This window comes from Erythrolamprus reginae, chromosome 1 (assembly GCF_031021105.1).
Source record: "Erythrolamprus reginae isolate rEryReg1 chromosome 1, rEryReg1.hap1, whole genome shotgun sequence".
In the NCBI taxonomy this organism is placed as follows: Eukaryota; Metazoa; Chordata; class Lepidosauria; order Squamata; family Dipsadidae; genus Erythrolamprus; species Erythrolamprus reginae.
This window is the reverse complement of record NC_091950.1, coordinates 157,797,982-157,815,247: the sequence shown is the minus strand read 5'-3', so window position 1 is coordinate 157,815,247 and position 17,266 is coordinate 157,797,982. Positions and strand designations below refer to the sequence as shown.

Sequence of the window (17,266 nt, the reverse complement as noted above, 5' to 3'; positions counted from 1 at the left end):
AAATATATAGATAATATTCTAAGCATGTACACACACACACACACACACACACACACACACGATTTCTATAGCTGCTCATCTCAATAAGTGTTTTCAAAACAGTTCCTGATGTTCTGCTAGAAAATGGTGTATATTTGGTTCAAGATCATATTGTAGAAACCACCAGGGTTTTTTCTTCTTTGCCTTTAGTTTTACTTAACACTTGAACATGAGTAGTTTATTGCACAGTCAGACCCTGGCCTTGTCTTTACTGTTCTAGTTGAGCTCTTCTACCTCCTTATTTAATGATATAGTAAATTTGATTTCCATCTAGTCCATCTGGCAATATTCATGTATACAGATGTGGTTTCAGTTGTTGGAAGACTATGTTAGCAATGAAAAGATAATTGGATTGGCAGAAATTGATAAGTTATTTTTCTGCCTCATTTTGGTTTCCTAGGCCAAACAGTCCAAATATGCTATTTGTCATCCATATTCTCTATATTTCAAATTCACAAATAGTATAGCCTTTATTGTCCATTGTACATCATGTATACAATTTTTTCCCCCTGATTCGCAAATTGAACTTGATCATATAAAACTTGTCAAATTTCTTTTCTTCTATATCAGTGGTTGGAGCATAATGAAGTATATTTGAAATTACCGGATCATTGTTTGCCCTTTACCCAAATATTGTATTTGTTGTATTCTTCTTATGAAAGAAATGTCACATCTTTGTTTTTTGTGTCCCCGAATAATAAACAATATAATCTTCTGACTGAAAATGTTCATTTCCAGACCATTTCAATTCATTCTTGTCCAATGTTTCACTGTGTTGACCTTTTCCATGTTCTTATATTTCATGTTCCTACTATAATTCAATTATCGCAAGCTCAGATTTTCTTTTCCTGTCCAACATCAGAAACCAGTTATCCCAAAGTCTTTAATATACCCACATTATAAACACTTAATGCTCCAAAGGATCCTTAGTTATTTATCGATAGTATATTAAGTGCTCTCCCTATCATCTAGCATTTTATTATCAATAACTTTATCCTACCTATCCTTGTGGTTTTCTTGGTCAAATATAGCAGTAGTTTACAATTTTTTCTATGCAGTATGAAATGATTATCTTGGCCATTGTTATAATGATCATCGTCCACTGGCATGTTCTTATATGATTGTTTCCCAACAAAAGGTCTTGTTTGCTTTAGCTACGCAACTGGGATGACCTTCATCTCTTGGGTGACCCTGTTGGGAAAACATACCCTTGGTGTAGAATCCAGTGTTCTTTGTTCATCCCTCCAAGGAACTCCCCATCATAATGAATAAGAAAGTGCAGAAGAACTTGAGGAGGGAATATAGAGATTGTATGCTAGTTCTACAAAACTACATGTAAATATTTCACATAATGTAGCTCAGTCAAAACTAGATCAATCTCCAACTAGTGTTTATCACTCACAGGATGAATTAGATGTACTGCTAAATCCTGAAAAGGTAGGATACCTAAATTCTAGTATATATACACTGAGGTCTGCTAATTGTCCAAATTGCTTTGTATATATGGGATAAACTTCAAAATGATACAATGAATTTAAAAAACAGAGTATAGGAGTTAACAAGAGAAACAAAAGTTTTTATCATCCAATCTCTAGGCACAGTAGCAGATACAGTACAAAAAGAGCAGAATAACAATGTTGAAAAAGAATTGGAGATCTTCTAGTCCAATCCTCTGCTCGAACAGGAGATCCTACATCATTTTAAACAAATGGTTGTCCAATCTTTTATTGAAAACCTCCAGTGATGGAGCACCCACAACCTTTGGAGACACTGATTAATTGTGCTAATTGTCAGGAAATGTCCCCTTATTTCTAAGTTGGTTGAACAATTTTATTTACATTGTTTTCTTCTATGGAAGAAGAAACAGAAGAAGTACATTTTTGGTAGGCAACTTCCATTATTCATCCATTAACAAAGATATGACTGTTTCTTAAATATTCAACAAAATAAGTTCCAAGAAAAAAAATACACTGAATTAGGTAACAGTAATCTAGATGTGTCCTAGGTAGCAAATTATCTGTAAAAATGCCCTTTACTAAAATTTCTTTAACCTATTGAAATGAATAATGGCTCTGACCTACAAAACACATATGAGAAAGAAGCATAGCTTCATTTAAGTGAGGCATTATCACACAAACTTTTAAAAAGAACACTGTTATATTTATAGCATACTCAAAACAGGTGATCTGATGCAAGATAGTACTATTTCATATTTATAAAAAATGCTAACTAATGTAAAGTGCTGAAATAGCAAACAAGATCCAAAATAAATCACTGAGAGGGGATGCAAAATTTTCTTCCAATAACAATTCACCTTCAATGCTCACTAAAGGGAAGCTGGGGAAATTCCTTCATCAACCTCATTCCATCAAATAAACATTGGCTGAGAGAAAAGCCCCAAAGAATCAGCTTTTGTGTAAATGAAAGAAGCAAAAAGCTGCTATAACTTATATATATAAAAAGGGAAAGCTGCTATCTGCTTAGAACGGTATAAATATTGCTTAACTGCTTACATTTGAGAACTGCAGGACAAGATAAAGCTTTAGCCTATATATTCAATTCAGTATTTAGGAGTTTGCTCTTTATTGTGGATACAATAACATTATTCAGTGAGTATCAACACTAAATGCATAATAAAGTTTTGGTATTATGGCAAGTTTGTGCTTCCTAACCAGTTGCTTTGCAGTTTATATATTTTTTGTTAAATTCAAAACTACATATGTGAATGATAAATGAGATTTTTTTTCTTATAATAGAAGAAGACCTGATCTACTGAATCCACTTATAAGAACTTGGAAGAACAAATAATTCAGATTTCCGAGAAGAGATTAATGCAATGTCTGGAAACAAAAGTATTCCCATGCATACAACCAAAAATGCGGATCAGGTCTGTATGTGACACTTTTGTCCTGATAAAAAAGGAACAACTAGAGGAGACCCATGAAAGTATCCACAACATCTTCAAAGAAATAAAATTCACTAAACAACAACAGACTACCTTTTGTGCATATTCTCATCATCAGAGGAAATTACCAGCAAATTAGAAACACAGGTCTCTCTAAAAACCACCACACTAACCAAGTGCTCCACTACTGAAGTAACAACTCAACATAAGAGAAGCTATGAAGAAATATTATTTAGATGAGCACAAACACACTGCAGCAACTCAGAAAACCAGAAAAAGGAAACCATTTGCCTTTGCATTTTTCAATAAAATAGAGAGCCATGCAATTTTATCAAAAAGTGCCTGATGGTAACACGAGTGGGAGAGGTCAGTCACGCAGTCCAGTGACCAATAGGCCAAAGCCAGGTAGTGGGCCACAGCTCACAATCTTGAGTTCTCATTTTACCAATCTTGGAAGGCTGGAAGGCTGAGTCAACCTGGCAGTGGGCAGAATTAACCTGCAATATTGCATTCTAACCACTGTGCCTTTGCAGCAAGCTACTGCATGTAAAGAGAACAAATCCCATTCCCTTCTAGCACTGAAGGTGTTATATAATCTAATAACAAAACACCGCAAACATATAACTAAGCTCAGAGACCATCAAGAATTCCAGAGTTCAACTCTGAGCTACACATAATCTTATTTATTAGATCCAGGATTGATCTCTAAATGGCAATAGCACTTAGATTTATATACCGCTTCATAGTGCTTTACAGCCCTCTCTAAGTGGCTTAGAGTCAGCATATTTCCCCTAACAATCCGGTTCCTCATTTTACCGACCTTAGAAGGATGAAAAGTTGAGTCAACCTTGAGCCAATTAGACTCAAATTCCTGGAGTAAGCAGTGAGTTAGCCTGCAGTTTTGCATTTTAACCACTGCGCCACCATGGCTTTTCCTTCCTATCGATGACACTTCCTTCCTATAGATAAAGGAACTATGCAGTTCCTACTTCAGTTATTTCCTGGAAAGATTTCAGAATAACCCTTGTGTCCTGTTGGAAGAATTCTACAGATGTTATGGTAATCTTGCCCACTAAACAAGGAACCAAAGAGTTTGGAGCTAGATGCTATAATATATATATTATTAGTAATGCACAACTACAGTTATCACTGGCCTCCTCGCCAAAGGAATGTAAAAGAGTTCTGAAGCCCCAAAAGTTATAGGTTCTATATCTTTAAAAATGATACACAAGGAATAGAAAAGCAATGTAAATTATAACATGAATTTTAACAACAGGAATGCAGAATCAAATAAAAATATGCAGGGACTTTAGTACTGAATTCTACTTTTCTAAAGAGACCTTAAGCCTGCCCTTTCTGCTGGTACTAGCACCCTCTAACATAAACAATGTCCTTTGCTGTGTCCATGTATTGACTCTTTTCACACCTGGTTTGTGTTATGTGTCTCCTTCCATTTAAAGAAATCAGGCAGTTTCAACTTGTGTGCCCCTTCTGCTGTACAGTTCACAATTCCTCATAGCAATAATGTCTATAAGGATTAGTATGTTCTATATTTACTACCCAGGCTATCCACTTTTAGCATGCTTCCTTTTTTCAGGGAAAGGTAACAAAAATAGACATCTAAACCAATTTTTTTTAAAAAAAAATACAGATTCTAAGCTGGTTCAAATCCAAGAATTAGTAAAGCTAGGCAAAAGAGTTTGAAAGCATTCATCATTCAATATTTATATGTATATAACTTTAATGTGGGAACACCTTTCGATATACCCAAGAATATACCTTCATATTTTCAGATGAAGTGAATGAAGCATACTTCTTTCAAGAGAAATTCTACAATTGGTGCACTTCTACGAGGAAAGCAATACTTGTATTGGAAACCAAGCTACCTTTGAAACCACAAGCAGAATATCCCCAACTGATCATTGTAGACATATTGAACAGTACTGGCAGTATTTCATTCTTGACTTCCAAACAACTTGTTTACAGGCTACAGTTAATTTCTTAAATTGATTCCAGCAGGTCAGGGGTAGCCTAGACAGCATGTACAGCAGGTATTAAGACAGGTATTGCATCATTTAGCCATCCAACAATCAGGAAACTGTATTGTGCACCTTTAATGTCCTCCAGGCTATCTTCAGGAGTGCATAATACCATACAGAGAAAATTATAACTACTGTATGTTGAATATATAACTTACAGATGTTCATATAGAGTCAGAACAAAAAAGAATCACAGAAGATATTCAGGTTCTAAATTGTTAAGAACATCAAAGGCTAACAACCAACATTTTGAGTTGAGTCATTTGAACAAGATGTAACCATAATGTGGGTAATTGTGTTCAAATATATATACAGTACATGCGTGTACATATACATATACATACATACATACATACATACATACATACATATAGTCTATATATATATATATATATATATATATATAAACATATACATACATACGTACATACGTACGTACGTACGTACATATGTATCACATGTTTTTGCTTAATTTTTAAAATTAAGGGAGACTAGGATAGCACTATTCAGTCTTGTTCTGGCCTCACCAGCTAGCCATACCCTTACTGGGATTTGATCCTGTGGCTTCTGCCTAACAATTTTCTACTTAAGAACCTGAGCTCGGAAAAATTTCCCAGGATATTTGAGAGCAGCACGAAGGCCCGGCCAGTTTCCTGCCATTCCCCCTGGGTTTCTCTCTCTGGCGCAGTGTATGGGAGGCAGCTTCGCGCCGGGTGTATGGGAGGCGCATGCTTCTCCTCGCCACCTCAGAGTCCCTCTTTTTTTTTTTAAAGTCTTAAAGTTTTGATCTTTTTTTGATTCCCCTCACCTCACCTTCTTCTTTTGGCAGTGACTGTCCTCCTCCTCTTCTTCCTCCTCCCACCCAAATTCCAAGCTTTTATTTCTTTCCTAATGGGTTCGCACACATTATTTGCTTTTACATTTATTCCTGTGGGAAAAATTGCTTCTTCTTAAGAACGCTTCTACTTAAGAACCTGGTCATGGAACGAATTAAGTTCTTAAGTAGAGGTACCACCTCTACATCTATATACAGTGGAACTAAATGAAATTATGCAAATATTCTTTAATTTTACTATCATACAAGCAATAAAATAAGTCAGAAAAATAAAAAGGGCTATCCACCTATGAACTCGATCTTTCAAATAGAAAAGGCCTTTTCAAGGTAGCACACAGAAAGACCGAACTGTAATTAAGATATGAAGACTACCTGTGTTAAAAGAGAAAAAAAGGCTGAGAAAGATTGCAGGTTGGTTGCTGTTGCATTTAAGGAAAGCTCTGTGCCTCATTTGGGATATAATAACTATATTATTTGGGATACAAAGATAGAGTGTTTCCTGAATGCTAAGGAGCTGTAGAATATTGTTGTTAAAGCACCACAGGCACCATTTGCAGCTGCAGAGCAGAAGCAGCATGATAAAGCAATGGCTCAAAGTTTAGAAGATGAACAATTTCTCAATGTAGCTGATTTAAAGACTGCCCAGGAGGTCTGGCTGAAATTGAGAAATGTGCATGTTAGTATGTCAGCATGCAATATTGTACAATTATCAAAACAATTATACAGAACCCGGTTTGAACCACATGCATCTGTGGAACAGAATTTTGTAAAAATACAATCTTGTTTGTGGAGTTATAACAGCATGGCATGAAGTTTCCTGAGTCCCAGAAAGTGCTGTTAGTGTTAAACAGTCTTGATGAAACGTGAGACATTGTTTCTACACTGTTTGAATGCAAAACAGAGAAGGAACTGCGTTTGTAGGCTAAAGGCTTGTTTGATTGGTGAGGAGCAGAAACGCCATTATAGAAAAAACCACGATGAGACATTCCTGAAGTAGGGGCCCAACAGAGCAGAGAGATAAGAGCAGCGGAAAATTCCACAAACTGGCTGTCTCCAGAGAAGAAAAAAGCAGCAGTAGAAATCAGATTACAGCTCAGAAAGACTTTCTAAGCAGAAAGAACAGCAACAATGGAGGTGTTTCATTTGTGATGAAACTACCCATTTAAAGAAGGACTCTTTGCAAAGAAAAAGCTGTTTGTAAGGAAGAAAAGCTACAGATGAACAAGTTGCTGTTGCTAAAGTTAGCTATTGCAATAGCAGAGACAAATGGTTGATAGACAGTGGTGAAAGTCAAACAATTGTTAATAATTCTAAACTGTTTTACAGAATGGATCCAGCTGCTGGAGACACAGTAGCCTTGGCAAATAGCCAGAAGGCTAAAGTCACTGGAAGAGGCAGTGTGCAAATTCCATATCTGGAGAAAAGGTTCAATAATATATTATGTGTGCCTGAAATGGAACATAATTGATTGAGTGTCTCTGGTTTAGACAAGCAAGGATTTGTAAATGGGAAATCTCTCATAAAAAGAAATGGGAATATATGTATAAGATTTGGAAATGTGGCACCACAGGATTCATGTGTTCATCTCTTACACAGGAAGCTTGGCTATGCCAGCTTCAGAGTTTTGCAAAAAATGAAACAGTTTGCAGAAGGGTTAAATGTAAAGGGATGTAAGGCATATTTAGACTGTGCGGTATACAAATCATCAAAGTCCAAGACATTCCACGTAAGCAAATGTAGTACAAGGCAGACAACAAGGTCTCTAGAGCTGATACATGCAGATTTGGCTGGGCCAATGCAAAACAGTTTGGGGGAAGCAAAGTATGCACTGGCAGCTTTGAGTTCTGCTATTTACTAAAGAGTAAAATAGAGGTGCTACAGAAATGTAAGCAATGGGTAAGTTTTGTGGAAAAGAGATATAAGCAACAGGTATGTCAGCTGCAAACTGACAGAGATTCAGAATTCAAGTCAACAAGTTTTCAACAATAGTTCAGAGGTAACCTGGTATGTACAACTGTTACAGGATATGTAAAGATAAATGAAGTTTTAATGGTGTATGAAGATAATGCTGCCTGTATTAAAATTTCAACAAGTGACAAAGTAAAGAATAGAAGCAAGCATATTGATATTAAACATTGTAATGTCAGGGAAGCCATAAAATGTAAATTTATTACCTTGCTTCGCTGTTCTTCAGAGGACAATTTGGCAGACACAATGATCAAGCCATTGGGTGGGGTGCACCATTGGAAGAATAATAAGTTAATTTAATTTATGTCTCTTCTGATCATAAAGGGAGGAGCGTTGGACTATTCATGACTGAGAGACATAATAACAAGGTCAGCCAATGAATAGGCATATTAAGTCAACTAAGTCAGCCAATGGGAGCTTAAACAGATCTGAGTCTGTGCTGAGAATTGAAACTGAAACTACTCTGTCAGCTCTGAACTCTGATAAAGATGGAGTAACTGGCAGTAACATTCTCATTCAGAATTAACTCCTGGATTAAATATAATGGGATTAAAATAATGGGTGTGTTAGGCTAGATAGTACTACTTCCTGTCATCTAACTTTCTTGCTCTGATTGCAACATGAAAGAAGATGAAGCAAACAGTAGCTCTTTTTTTTTGTCCCCATGTAAAAGTGAGGGGAAATATCATGGTTGATTCAGGTTATGTTGGTTTTTCGATTTACTGACATCAAAAGGAGATATTCATATTAACCTGAGTCTAAACAAGAAGCCTCCTTCTGGGACATTATTTGAGAATGGTGATGGCCTTTTTGAATATGCTTCATTTCAAGATCTTCAGGCTACAGCAATTATAGGTTATGACAATTGAATTTTCTGAAGAATAACTGGGCAAATTTTGCTCTTCCTGCTAATAAAAACACATTCTCATTGCAGTGTTGATTATATCTGTCTGCATCTATTACATACAATACATGATGGTTCAATATGATTGATTATCTTCAATAAAATGTTTATGAGAGGAGAATTAGTGCAGTCAAATAGTATGATTCCATAATACATTATGTGCATATAACAGCTATAATGCATGCCAACAAGTATAAAACTGACTTACAATTTTAAAAACAACAGCCTATAATTTATTTTTTTAATTTTGCTCCAGGGAAATTTTGGCATTCCTCCCCCCTCTCTTTAATGTTTTATTAAATATTTTATTAATGCTTAATAATGCAATACTTTTGTATAAATTGCTTTATGAGATTCATCAAAAGTACAGTATGCATAGCCTACGGTAATTTGTTGTGGGCTGACATAGCAATAAAAATACTGTTTCTCATATTAATGTTGTAAAGTTGCCATCAATGCTGATACTGATTCATATTCTTCTATGAAGTGTTACTGAACTAAAGTAACAAGTTTAAATCCCCATTAGGGATATATACTTTATACTGGAAAAGTGGCAATCTCCAGTCTAGGAGGGAATTCTTACTTCAGAGATATTGTGGAGTTTTAAAAAAAGGAATAGAAGAATGCACATCACCTTGATGTCCTAGAGGAAATATATTGAATAGGACATGGACTGAGTTGCATTCAAAACAGATACATATGATCTTCACCACAACAATAGCACCTCCTAGCTTGAATTGGTGCTATTTTTTTGCTAGCACCCTGGAATCTAAGACTGCTGCATAAACTGAAATTATGTGGGAAATCTGTGGCTAAATATAAATACTAGATTTATTTATCATTATGTCCTAACTAGAATTTCTGGCTATATGCTTCAAAAAGAAAGAAAGAAAGAAAGAAAGAAAGAAAGAAAGAAAGAAAGAAAGAAAGAAAGAAAGAAAGAAAGAAAGAATCAAAGAACAAGAAGCCAAAAACAAATTTGTCATTGCATTCTGATTTATTAGTTGGGAATCTCAGTTCAGATACGACTGTGAACAAAAAAAGTTGCAGAGATCTTAGGTTATTTTAATTGCTCCCAGGGCCATAAAAAGTCAATGGAGGCAATGAGTGCTATTTGTAGGTAATAAGCCAGAATTCAAAGCAATTTCACTTTTTAGGTGTGATACTGTTTTTCCATATATTTATGTTTTCTGGCTAAAATCAGTTTACATAGTATGATTAATTAAAAATATGCTCCTTTATAAACTTTACTCATCTAATCAATAATGCCTAGGTCTTCATTAAATTTTCAATGATCAGGAAGTTTTCAACAAATAATACTGCATGTGAATATATTCACACAATAATTATCCCTTGCTGTACTAGGTAAAATATATATGCTCTCAAAATAATGAAATCTGCAGTATATTAAACTGCATTGAATACATAGGATGTGTTATCTGGTCAGGTAAAAGCAATTCCCCTATGAGTGGATTACTTCTAAAGTACTGCTTGGGAGAAAAATATTAATGGAAGTATCTGAAAGATAAGGTGAACAAAGAAATGGAAATAAAGTAGATTAGTGCACAACTATATAACGCAAGTAGTTAACAATGAGTTAGACTGTTTTTCATTAATCAAAGCCTCAAGAACCAGAAACGCATACTATTTAATTCTCAATTATTTAATTGTTATTAAAAGGCTAGTATTTTTTTTTTATAATCCACTCTTTATCTTTACAGGAAATTCAGATTCTGTGTCACAATTCAGAAGTCCTTTTACTTTCATAGTTCTCAAAAAGAGTCATGTCAGTACACATTTTATACTCTGCCGCCTGCTCTAGTTTTTATTCAGGTTTTTAATTGACAGTAACATTTTTACAACACAGCTTGGTGACAGACAGGATGTAGGCTCTCAGATAACAATATGGGTAAGATTGCCAAATGTCCTAAATAGAATTCCCACTTTCTTTTTCAGCATCTTGGATATATCAATCATCTAATTCTGTTTCCGATCACCAAAACACCAAGTAGCAAACAGGCTGTTTCTTAATCAACCAAATATTCAGTTTGTGCAGTATCTGTACCTGCACTACAAAAGTTCTTTGCAATAAATGTATTTAGAAGTCATCTCTTGAGCTCTCAAAATATGCAAATAGATGATGGAAAGAATAAAAATAACTGGGAGAAATGTGCGTAAATAGCAAACTAAAGTGACATTTTGAAATAGCAGAAAATTAATTATCAGTTAATGGCATCATTGAAAAAAAGAGAGGACTCAATTACTATAAGAATACAAAGAACAATAACAACAAAGAAACCACCACCGTTTATTACTGCTCAGTAATAAATTATTCTTCCTGAGAATTTGTTTTACAGAAAATAATTTGATCCTGGGTCTGCCAATAGACAGATGCATTACCTACTGTTTGGAAACATAATATATATAGTGCCTATTTTATTTTCTAGTCACAGTTGGCTATTGATGTGAATCCCCCTGGGTTTTTTTGGTCCTTAACAACTAGACACAAGAACAGTTTTTTCCCGAACACCATCACTCTACTAAACAAATAATTCCCTCAACACTGTCAGACTTTCTACTAAATCTGCACTTCTATTCTACTAGTTTTTCTCATCATTCCTATCACCCATTTCCTCCCATGTTGACTGTATGACTGTAACTTGTTGCGTATATCCTAAGATTTTTATTAATATTGCTTCTTCATTGCTTATTTGACCCCTATGACAATCATTAAGTGTTGTACCACATGATTCTTGACAAATGTATATTTTATTTTATGTACGTTGAGAGCATATGCACCAAGACAAATTCCTTGTGTGTCCAATCACACTTGGCCAATAAAAATTCTATTCTATTCTATTCTATTCTATTCTTAGATATCCTTGTCCATAACCACTTCAAGTTAACGTTTAACATAAGAAATACTGTATTAAATGTTCTACCGTACTTAATTAAATAAGATTCCACAATTTCAAAATGTAAGAAACTCCAACAGAACACTATATAACAGGAAGGAAGGAAGGAAGGAAGGAAGGAAGGAAGGAAGGAAGGAAGGAAGGAAGGAAGGAAGGAAGGAAGGAAGGAATAGATTATTATTATTATTGTTGTTGTGGTTGTTGTTGTTGTTGTTATTATCTAATTTAGCTATTGTATACATACCTGAGCAGCCTACAAAAACTTCTTCCGTAGCTGAGCCTCTGACTAGCTGCAGCCACACTGGGTGGGAATGGAGGACGTGATGGGAAGTAAGCCAGCGCTGCAGAGAATATTACAGCCACAATACCAAATTCTATGGGGACACAATTAAAGAAACCAAAGGGAAAAAATGGATTATAATAAAATATACATACATTGCCCAAAAAACTTTGCCAGCCTGTTTTAAAATGCTATGGGAACAACAGAGAATATGATCTGGAAAACAGCTTACTAGATCCATGGAATGATCATACAAAAATTGTCTGATTTCAATCCCCATTCACTGATCACCTAACCTTTCCTACCATTACCTATGCTTTTCTATCATTATCTACCCTTTCAATAAATAATAGCAGTAACTGTCATTCATGACAGAAATGGAATAAAATGACAAAGGTATACACTGAAATCAAATGCATAAATTTTAGTTAAAAAAGATATATACAGTGTGTCACAGAAGTGAGGACACTCCCTCATGTTTTGTAAATATTTAAGTGTATCTTTTCATTTGACAACACTGAAGAAATGAGGCTTGGCTACAATGTAAAGTAGTGAGTATACAACTTGAATAACAGTGTAAATGTGCTGTCCCCAAATAACGTAACGCACAGCCATTAATGTCTAAACTGCTGGCAACAAAAGTGAGTATATCCTTAAGTGATAATATTCAAAGGGGCCAAAGGAGCCGTTTTCCCTTCCTGGTATCATGTGACTCATTAATGGTACAAGGTCTCAGGTGTGAAGGGGGAGCAGAAGTGTCAAATTTGGTGTTACAGCTCTCACTCTCTCATACCGGCCACTTTAAGTTCAACATGGCACCTCATGGCAATGAACTCTCTCAGGATCTGAAAAAAACAAATAAATTGTTGTTCTATATAAAGATGGCCTAGGCTATGCAAGGATTGCCAAGACCCTGGAAATGAGCTACAGCATGGTGGCCAAGACCATACAGCAGTTTAACAGGACAGGTTCCACTCAGAACAGGCCTCGCCATGGTCCACTTAACAAGTTGAGTGCCTGTGCTCAGTGGCATATCCAGAGGTTGGCTTTGGGAAATAGACATATGAGTGCTGCCAGCAATGCCGAAGAGGTTGAAGGGGTGGGGGTGGGATCATCTTGTCAGTGTTTGGACCATACACCATATGCTGCATCAAATTGGTCTGCAGGGCTGTCCTCCCAGAAAGAAGCCTCTTCTAAAGATGATGCTCAAGAAAGCCCACAAATGGTTTGCTGCAGACAAGCAGAGTAAGGACATGGATTTCTGGAACCATGTCCTGTGGTCCGATGAGACCAAGATAAACCTATTTGGTTCAGATGGTGTCAAACATGTGTGGAGGCAATCAGGTGAGGAGTACAAAGACAAGTATGTCTTGCCTATAGTCAAGTAAGGTGATGAGAATGTCACGGTCTGGGGCTGCATGAGTGCTGTCGGCACTGAGGAGCTACAGTTTGCTGAGGGAACCATGAATGTCAACATGTACTGTGACATACTGAAGCACTGGGCCACAGGGCAGTATTCCAACATGATAATGGCCCTAAACACATCTCCAAAATGAGCACTGCCTTGCTAAAGAAGCTGAGTGTAAATGTCATGTACTGGCCAAGTATATTTCCAGACCTAAACCCTATTGAGCATCCGTAGGACATTCTGAAATGGAAGGTGAAGGTTTGCAAGGTCTCTGACATTCATCATGGAGGAGTGGAAGGACTCCAGTGGCAACCTGTGATACTCTGGTGAACTCTATGCCCAAGAGGGTTAAGATAGTATTGAGAAATAATGGTGGCCACACAAAATATTGACAATTTGGGCCCCATTTGGACATTATCACTTAGAAACATAGAAACATAGAAGATTGACGGCAGAAAAAGACCTCATGGTCCATCTAGTCTGCCCTTATATTATTTCTTGTATTTTATCTTTGGATGGATATATGTTTATTCCAGGCATGTTTAAATTCAGTTACTGTGGATTTACCAACCATGTCTGCTGGGTGTACACTTAGGGGTGAAGTCACTTTTGTTGCCAGTTTAGGCAATAATGGCTGCGTGTTGCATTATATTTATGGGACAGCACATTTACACTGTTATACAAGCTGTACTCACTATTTGACATTGTAGCCAAGTGTCATTTCTTCAGTGTTGTCACATGAAAAGATATACTTAAATGTTTACAAAATGTGAGGGAAATTTAAATAACAGAATTTAATAATACGTTAATAGCATAACTGAAGAAAGCAACAGGCTTTTGTTAAGGAACTAAAACAGGCTTTTGTTAAGGAACTAAAATGAATAAAGAAATAAAAATACTTTAGGGAAAAGGAAATATAAGAGACTTCCATGAGTTTTTCATAAAAGAAAACTGCAGTTATGCTATGCAAATCAACACTGAGATACAGTATATTTTCATCATGCTATTGAATGTAAGGAAAGTTAAGCTGTAACAAGACTGTCATACTTCAATTTCAAATAAAAGGGATGAGCAACAAATACCAGCCAGCAGAAATAAACAGTACAGTAAATCTTTTGATTGGTCAAACACTTGGTTTAGCAGACTCAAAATGCAAAGACAAAATCTGCTATATATGTTATAGAAAAATAAAATATAAAATTCTTAAAATCCTATTACCATTTTATGAATGCATAGAATATGTAAAATTCACAAAAACACATTTGGATTTAACAGTCATTCTGTCTTAACAGAGTCTCTTCTCTCACTATTAGGCGTTTAATCTCTGTTAAATTGAAAATCTAGTGGATTATGTAAAAAAAATGAACTTTTGAACATGAATAAATATTAAAAGAAACATCCACACAGAATTCAAACAGATAATGAGTCTACATCACTGTGCACATAATTTGATTTTCTAAACATAAAGGTACAAACTATCTGGAAGTTTCAGAGAAATGTTTAAGCCTCCAGATGTTCTTGAATTCAACTTCCGTTGACCATACTGTACTGGAAACTGTAGTTCAACAGTATCTGGAAGGCTACTTCACTCTTATTTCAAATAAAATCTATGTAACAGAAAACCAACTACAGAAATATTTCTCTTTTCTTTAATGTAGCACACAATGGAAGCAATATTGACCTGTTTATTTTAGAGAAGAGTTGAAGCCTTCATTCATCTTCCATGAGATCTCCAATGAAGCTTCTGTAACCCAAAATTCTAATCCAAACTTCAACTCCTGTTTTTATCAATGTTTACACCCATCATAAGCATTTACAATGCAAATTAATACTGGACCTTTACACCCAAAGAAGGTAAGTGGTTACCTACAAAAACGGCATTCTCTACTGCTTTGAATCTTCCTTAAACAGGAACATTTGGAACAATTGAGACCAGAAGTACTCTCTAACAAGGGTTCTATCTCAGATACCTCAGAATATGACATTGCTTCTGAAATCAAATGACATCAATGGATTGTGTAGGCATGAGTGTGTCTTTGAGTCAATGTTGGCTCCTGGCAATTGCTTGGACTAGTGCCTATAGTTTTCTTGGCAAGAGTTTTGGAAATGAATTGCTACTGACTAGGGTTACTTTAGATAAGGAGAGGGGAAGCATAAACATTTAATAAATAAAATAAAATAAAATAAATAAATAATATACTGCTGGCTTTGTGTCTAAGTTGGACTAGAAGTCAGTGTCTCTAGGTTTCTGTCCTCGTGGCTTAACTATTATGCTAAGCTTGCTGTCCATCAATGGCTACAGGATGTATATTCTAGCTTTAATTCCCAAATGGCCTTCTTGAGTCATACAGATGAAAGTAGGGAAAGATAAAATCCATAGCTGCTATTTTAAACTGTGGAGTTGGTCTATCTAGTTGTTATCAACTGAAATTTCATTTTTAAGCTTATTGTGTGAAACATGAAAAAAACTACCGGTAATTATAAATCTAACTTTTCAGTTTATAGACATTTTAAATTAGACATAAATATTGTCAGGCCTATGAAAGATTTCATGTACTTGTTCACTAGTTATAATTTATGTTTGTACAAACCTCGGTTGTGGTATATTGATAGCTGTGACCGTATATTTTCGGGACCTACTTTTTTTCTGGGTTTGAATTCCAACAATTTGATGCTTTTTTGTATGTTCAAAATTATTTGGAAATAAGCAATACCTAATAATATTAGGGTACCAAATTTTAAAGTACTTTCATATCCTATTAGCTTTTGTTTTGAACTACAGTAATTTATTATTAAGGAGCTAGAGAATCAGATGAGACAAGATATACATAAAGTTGAAATAACTTAAGTAAGAACCTTACACTGATTTACGATATAAAGATACTCATATAATTATATATGAGGACTGTATTTTATTGATGTCTGATTAGCAGAACTGGTAGTGAAATACCGAAAAAAGAACAGGAGTGTCAGTTCTATTTTAACACAACACATACTAATGGAAAAATGTTTGACAAGTGAATTGAATAGGTGGGGTAGGTCACATTCAAGGAGATAACATTTATAGCTAATACACAAAGCTAGGATTTGGTATTTTTATATAAAAAGCAAGTAATTCTATTATGTCTATTCTTGTAGCAAGAGACTTTTTTTGCCAGATAAATCACTAGAGGGCAGTAGCAAACCCGTAACAAATATACATAATGTAGTAAAGTATAAAATTATTTATTGGATACCTGCAAACAACACAGCCTCAATGCGGTCCTTTATGTACTCAGGACTATTTCCAAACACAGGTGGAATTGTTGATGTGCTATTTGGTCCTGGAACTACCAAAGGTCCTACTAAAAATGCACATGCTCCACCGAGGTAACTGATCAATGATGCAATAGCTGTGGCAGTGGCACGTTCATCTGGTGAAAACCACGTAGTAGAAAGAAGTGGAGAAGCACTTGTTACAGTTGGTCCTGCCAATCCATTTAACAGCTGTCCTCCGTGTATTAGCCTGGAGACAAAGCAAAAGAGAGACATACAGACTGAATTGCCACCCACAAACTCCTAACACTGCTATAAAATCTATAGGAAAACAGTTCAATTGACATCTTTATGCTGGGGTTAAATAAAATTTGACACGTGAACTTCAAATCGGGGCTTCCAAAAATTGGCATGAAGACAAGGATTAAAGTCAGCAGCCTTTTCAGAAAGTATATGACATCATTTTGCTGATGTTGTAGACTAACCATTAAAATAAAATTTCCTCCTCTTCTTCCTTTGTATTATTAATCTTGTTAGGATTTCATGTGAGGGACCCAGAATTTTCAATATTTGCTGTCAAGTGAAACATATTACCTGCCCCCCTCCTCCCCAAGCACAGACTAGTATTCAGTAATTATATATTATAGAAACCTATTAATGAGGAAATTGTATCAAAGACTGCCATTCACATTGGGGTAATAGAAAGAAAACTGGAACT

General features: G+C 35.5%; 1 protein-coding gene across 1 annotated transcript in view; it reads right to left on the bottom strand.

Moving 5' to 3' along the window:
• Positions 1 to 17,266, bottom strand: part of SLC49A4 (solute carrier family 49 member 4) — a 110,512-nt gene that overhangs the window by 42,581 nt on the left and 50,665 nt on the right. The window contains exons 3-4 of the mRNA XM_070730278.1: positions 16,530 to 16,798; positions 11,850 to 11,979 (exon numbers count right to left, since the gene is read on the bottom strand). Of these exons, the coding sequence (XP_070586379.1) occupies positions 11,850 to 11,979; positions 16,530 to 16,798 (399 nt within the window). The remainder of the gene's footprint in view (positions 1 to 11,849; positions 11,980 to 16,529; positions 16,799 to 17,266) is intronic.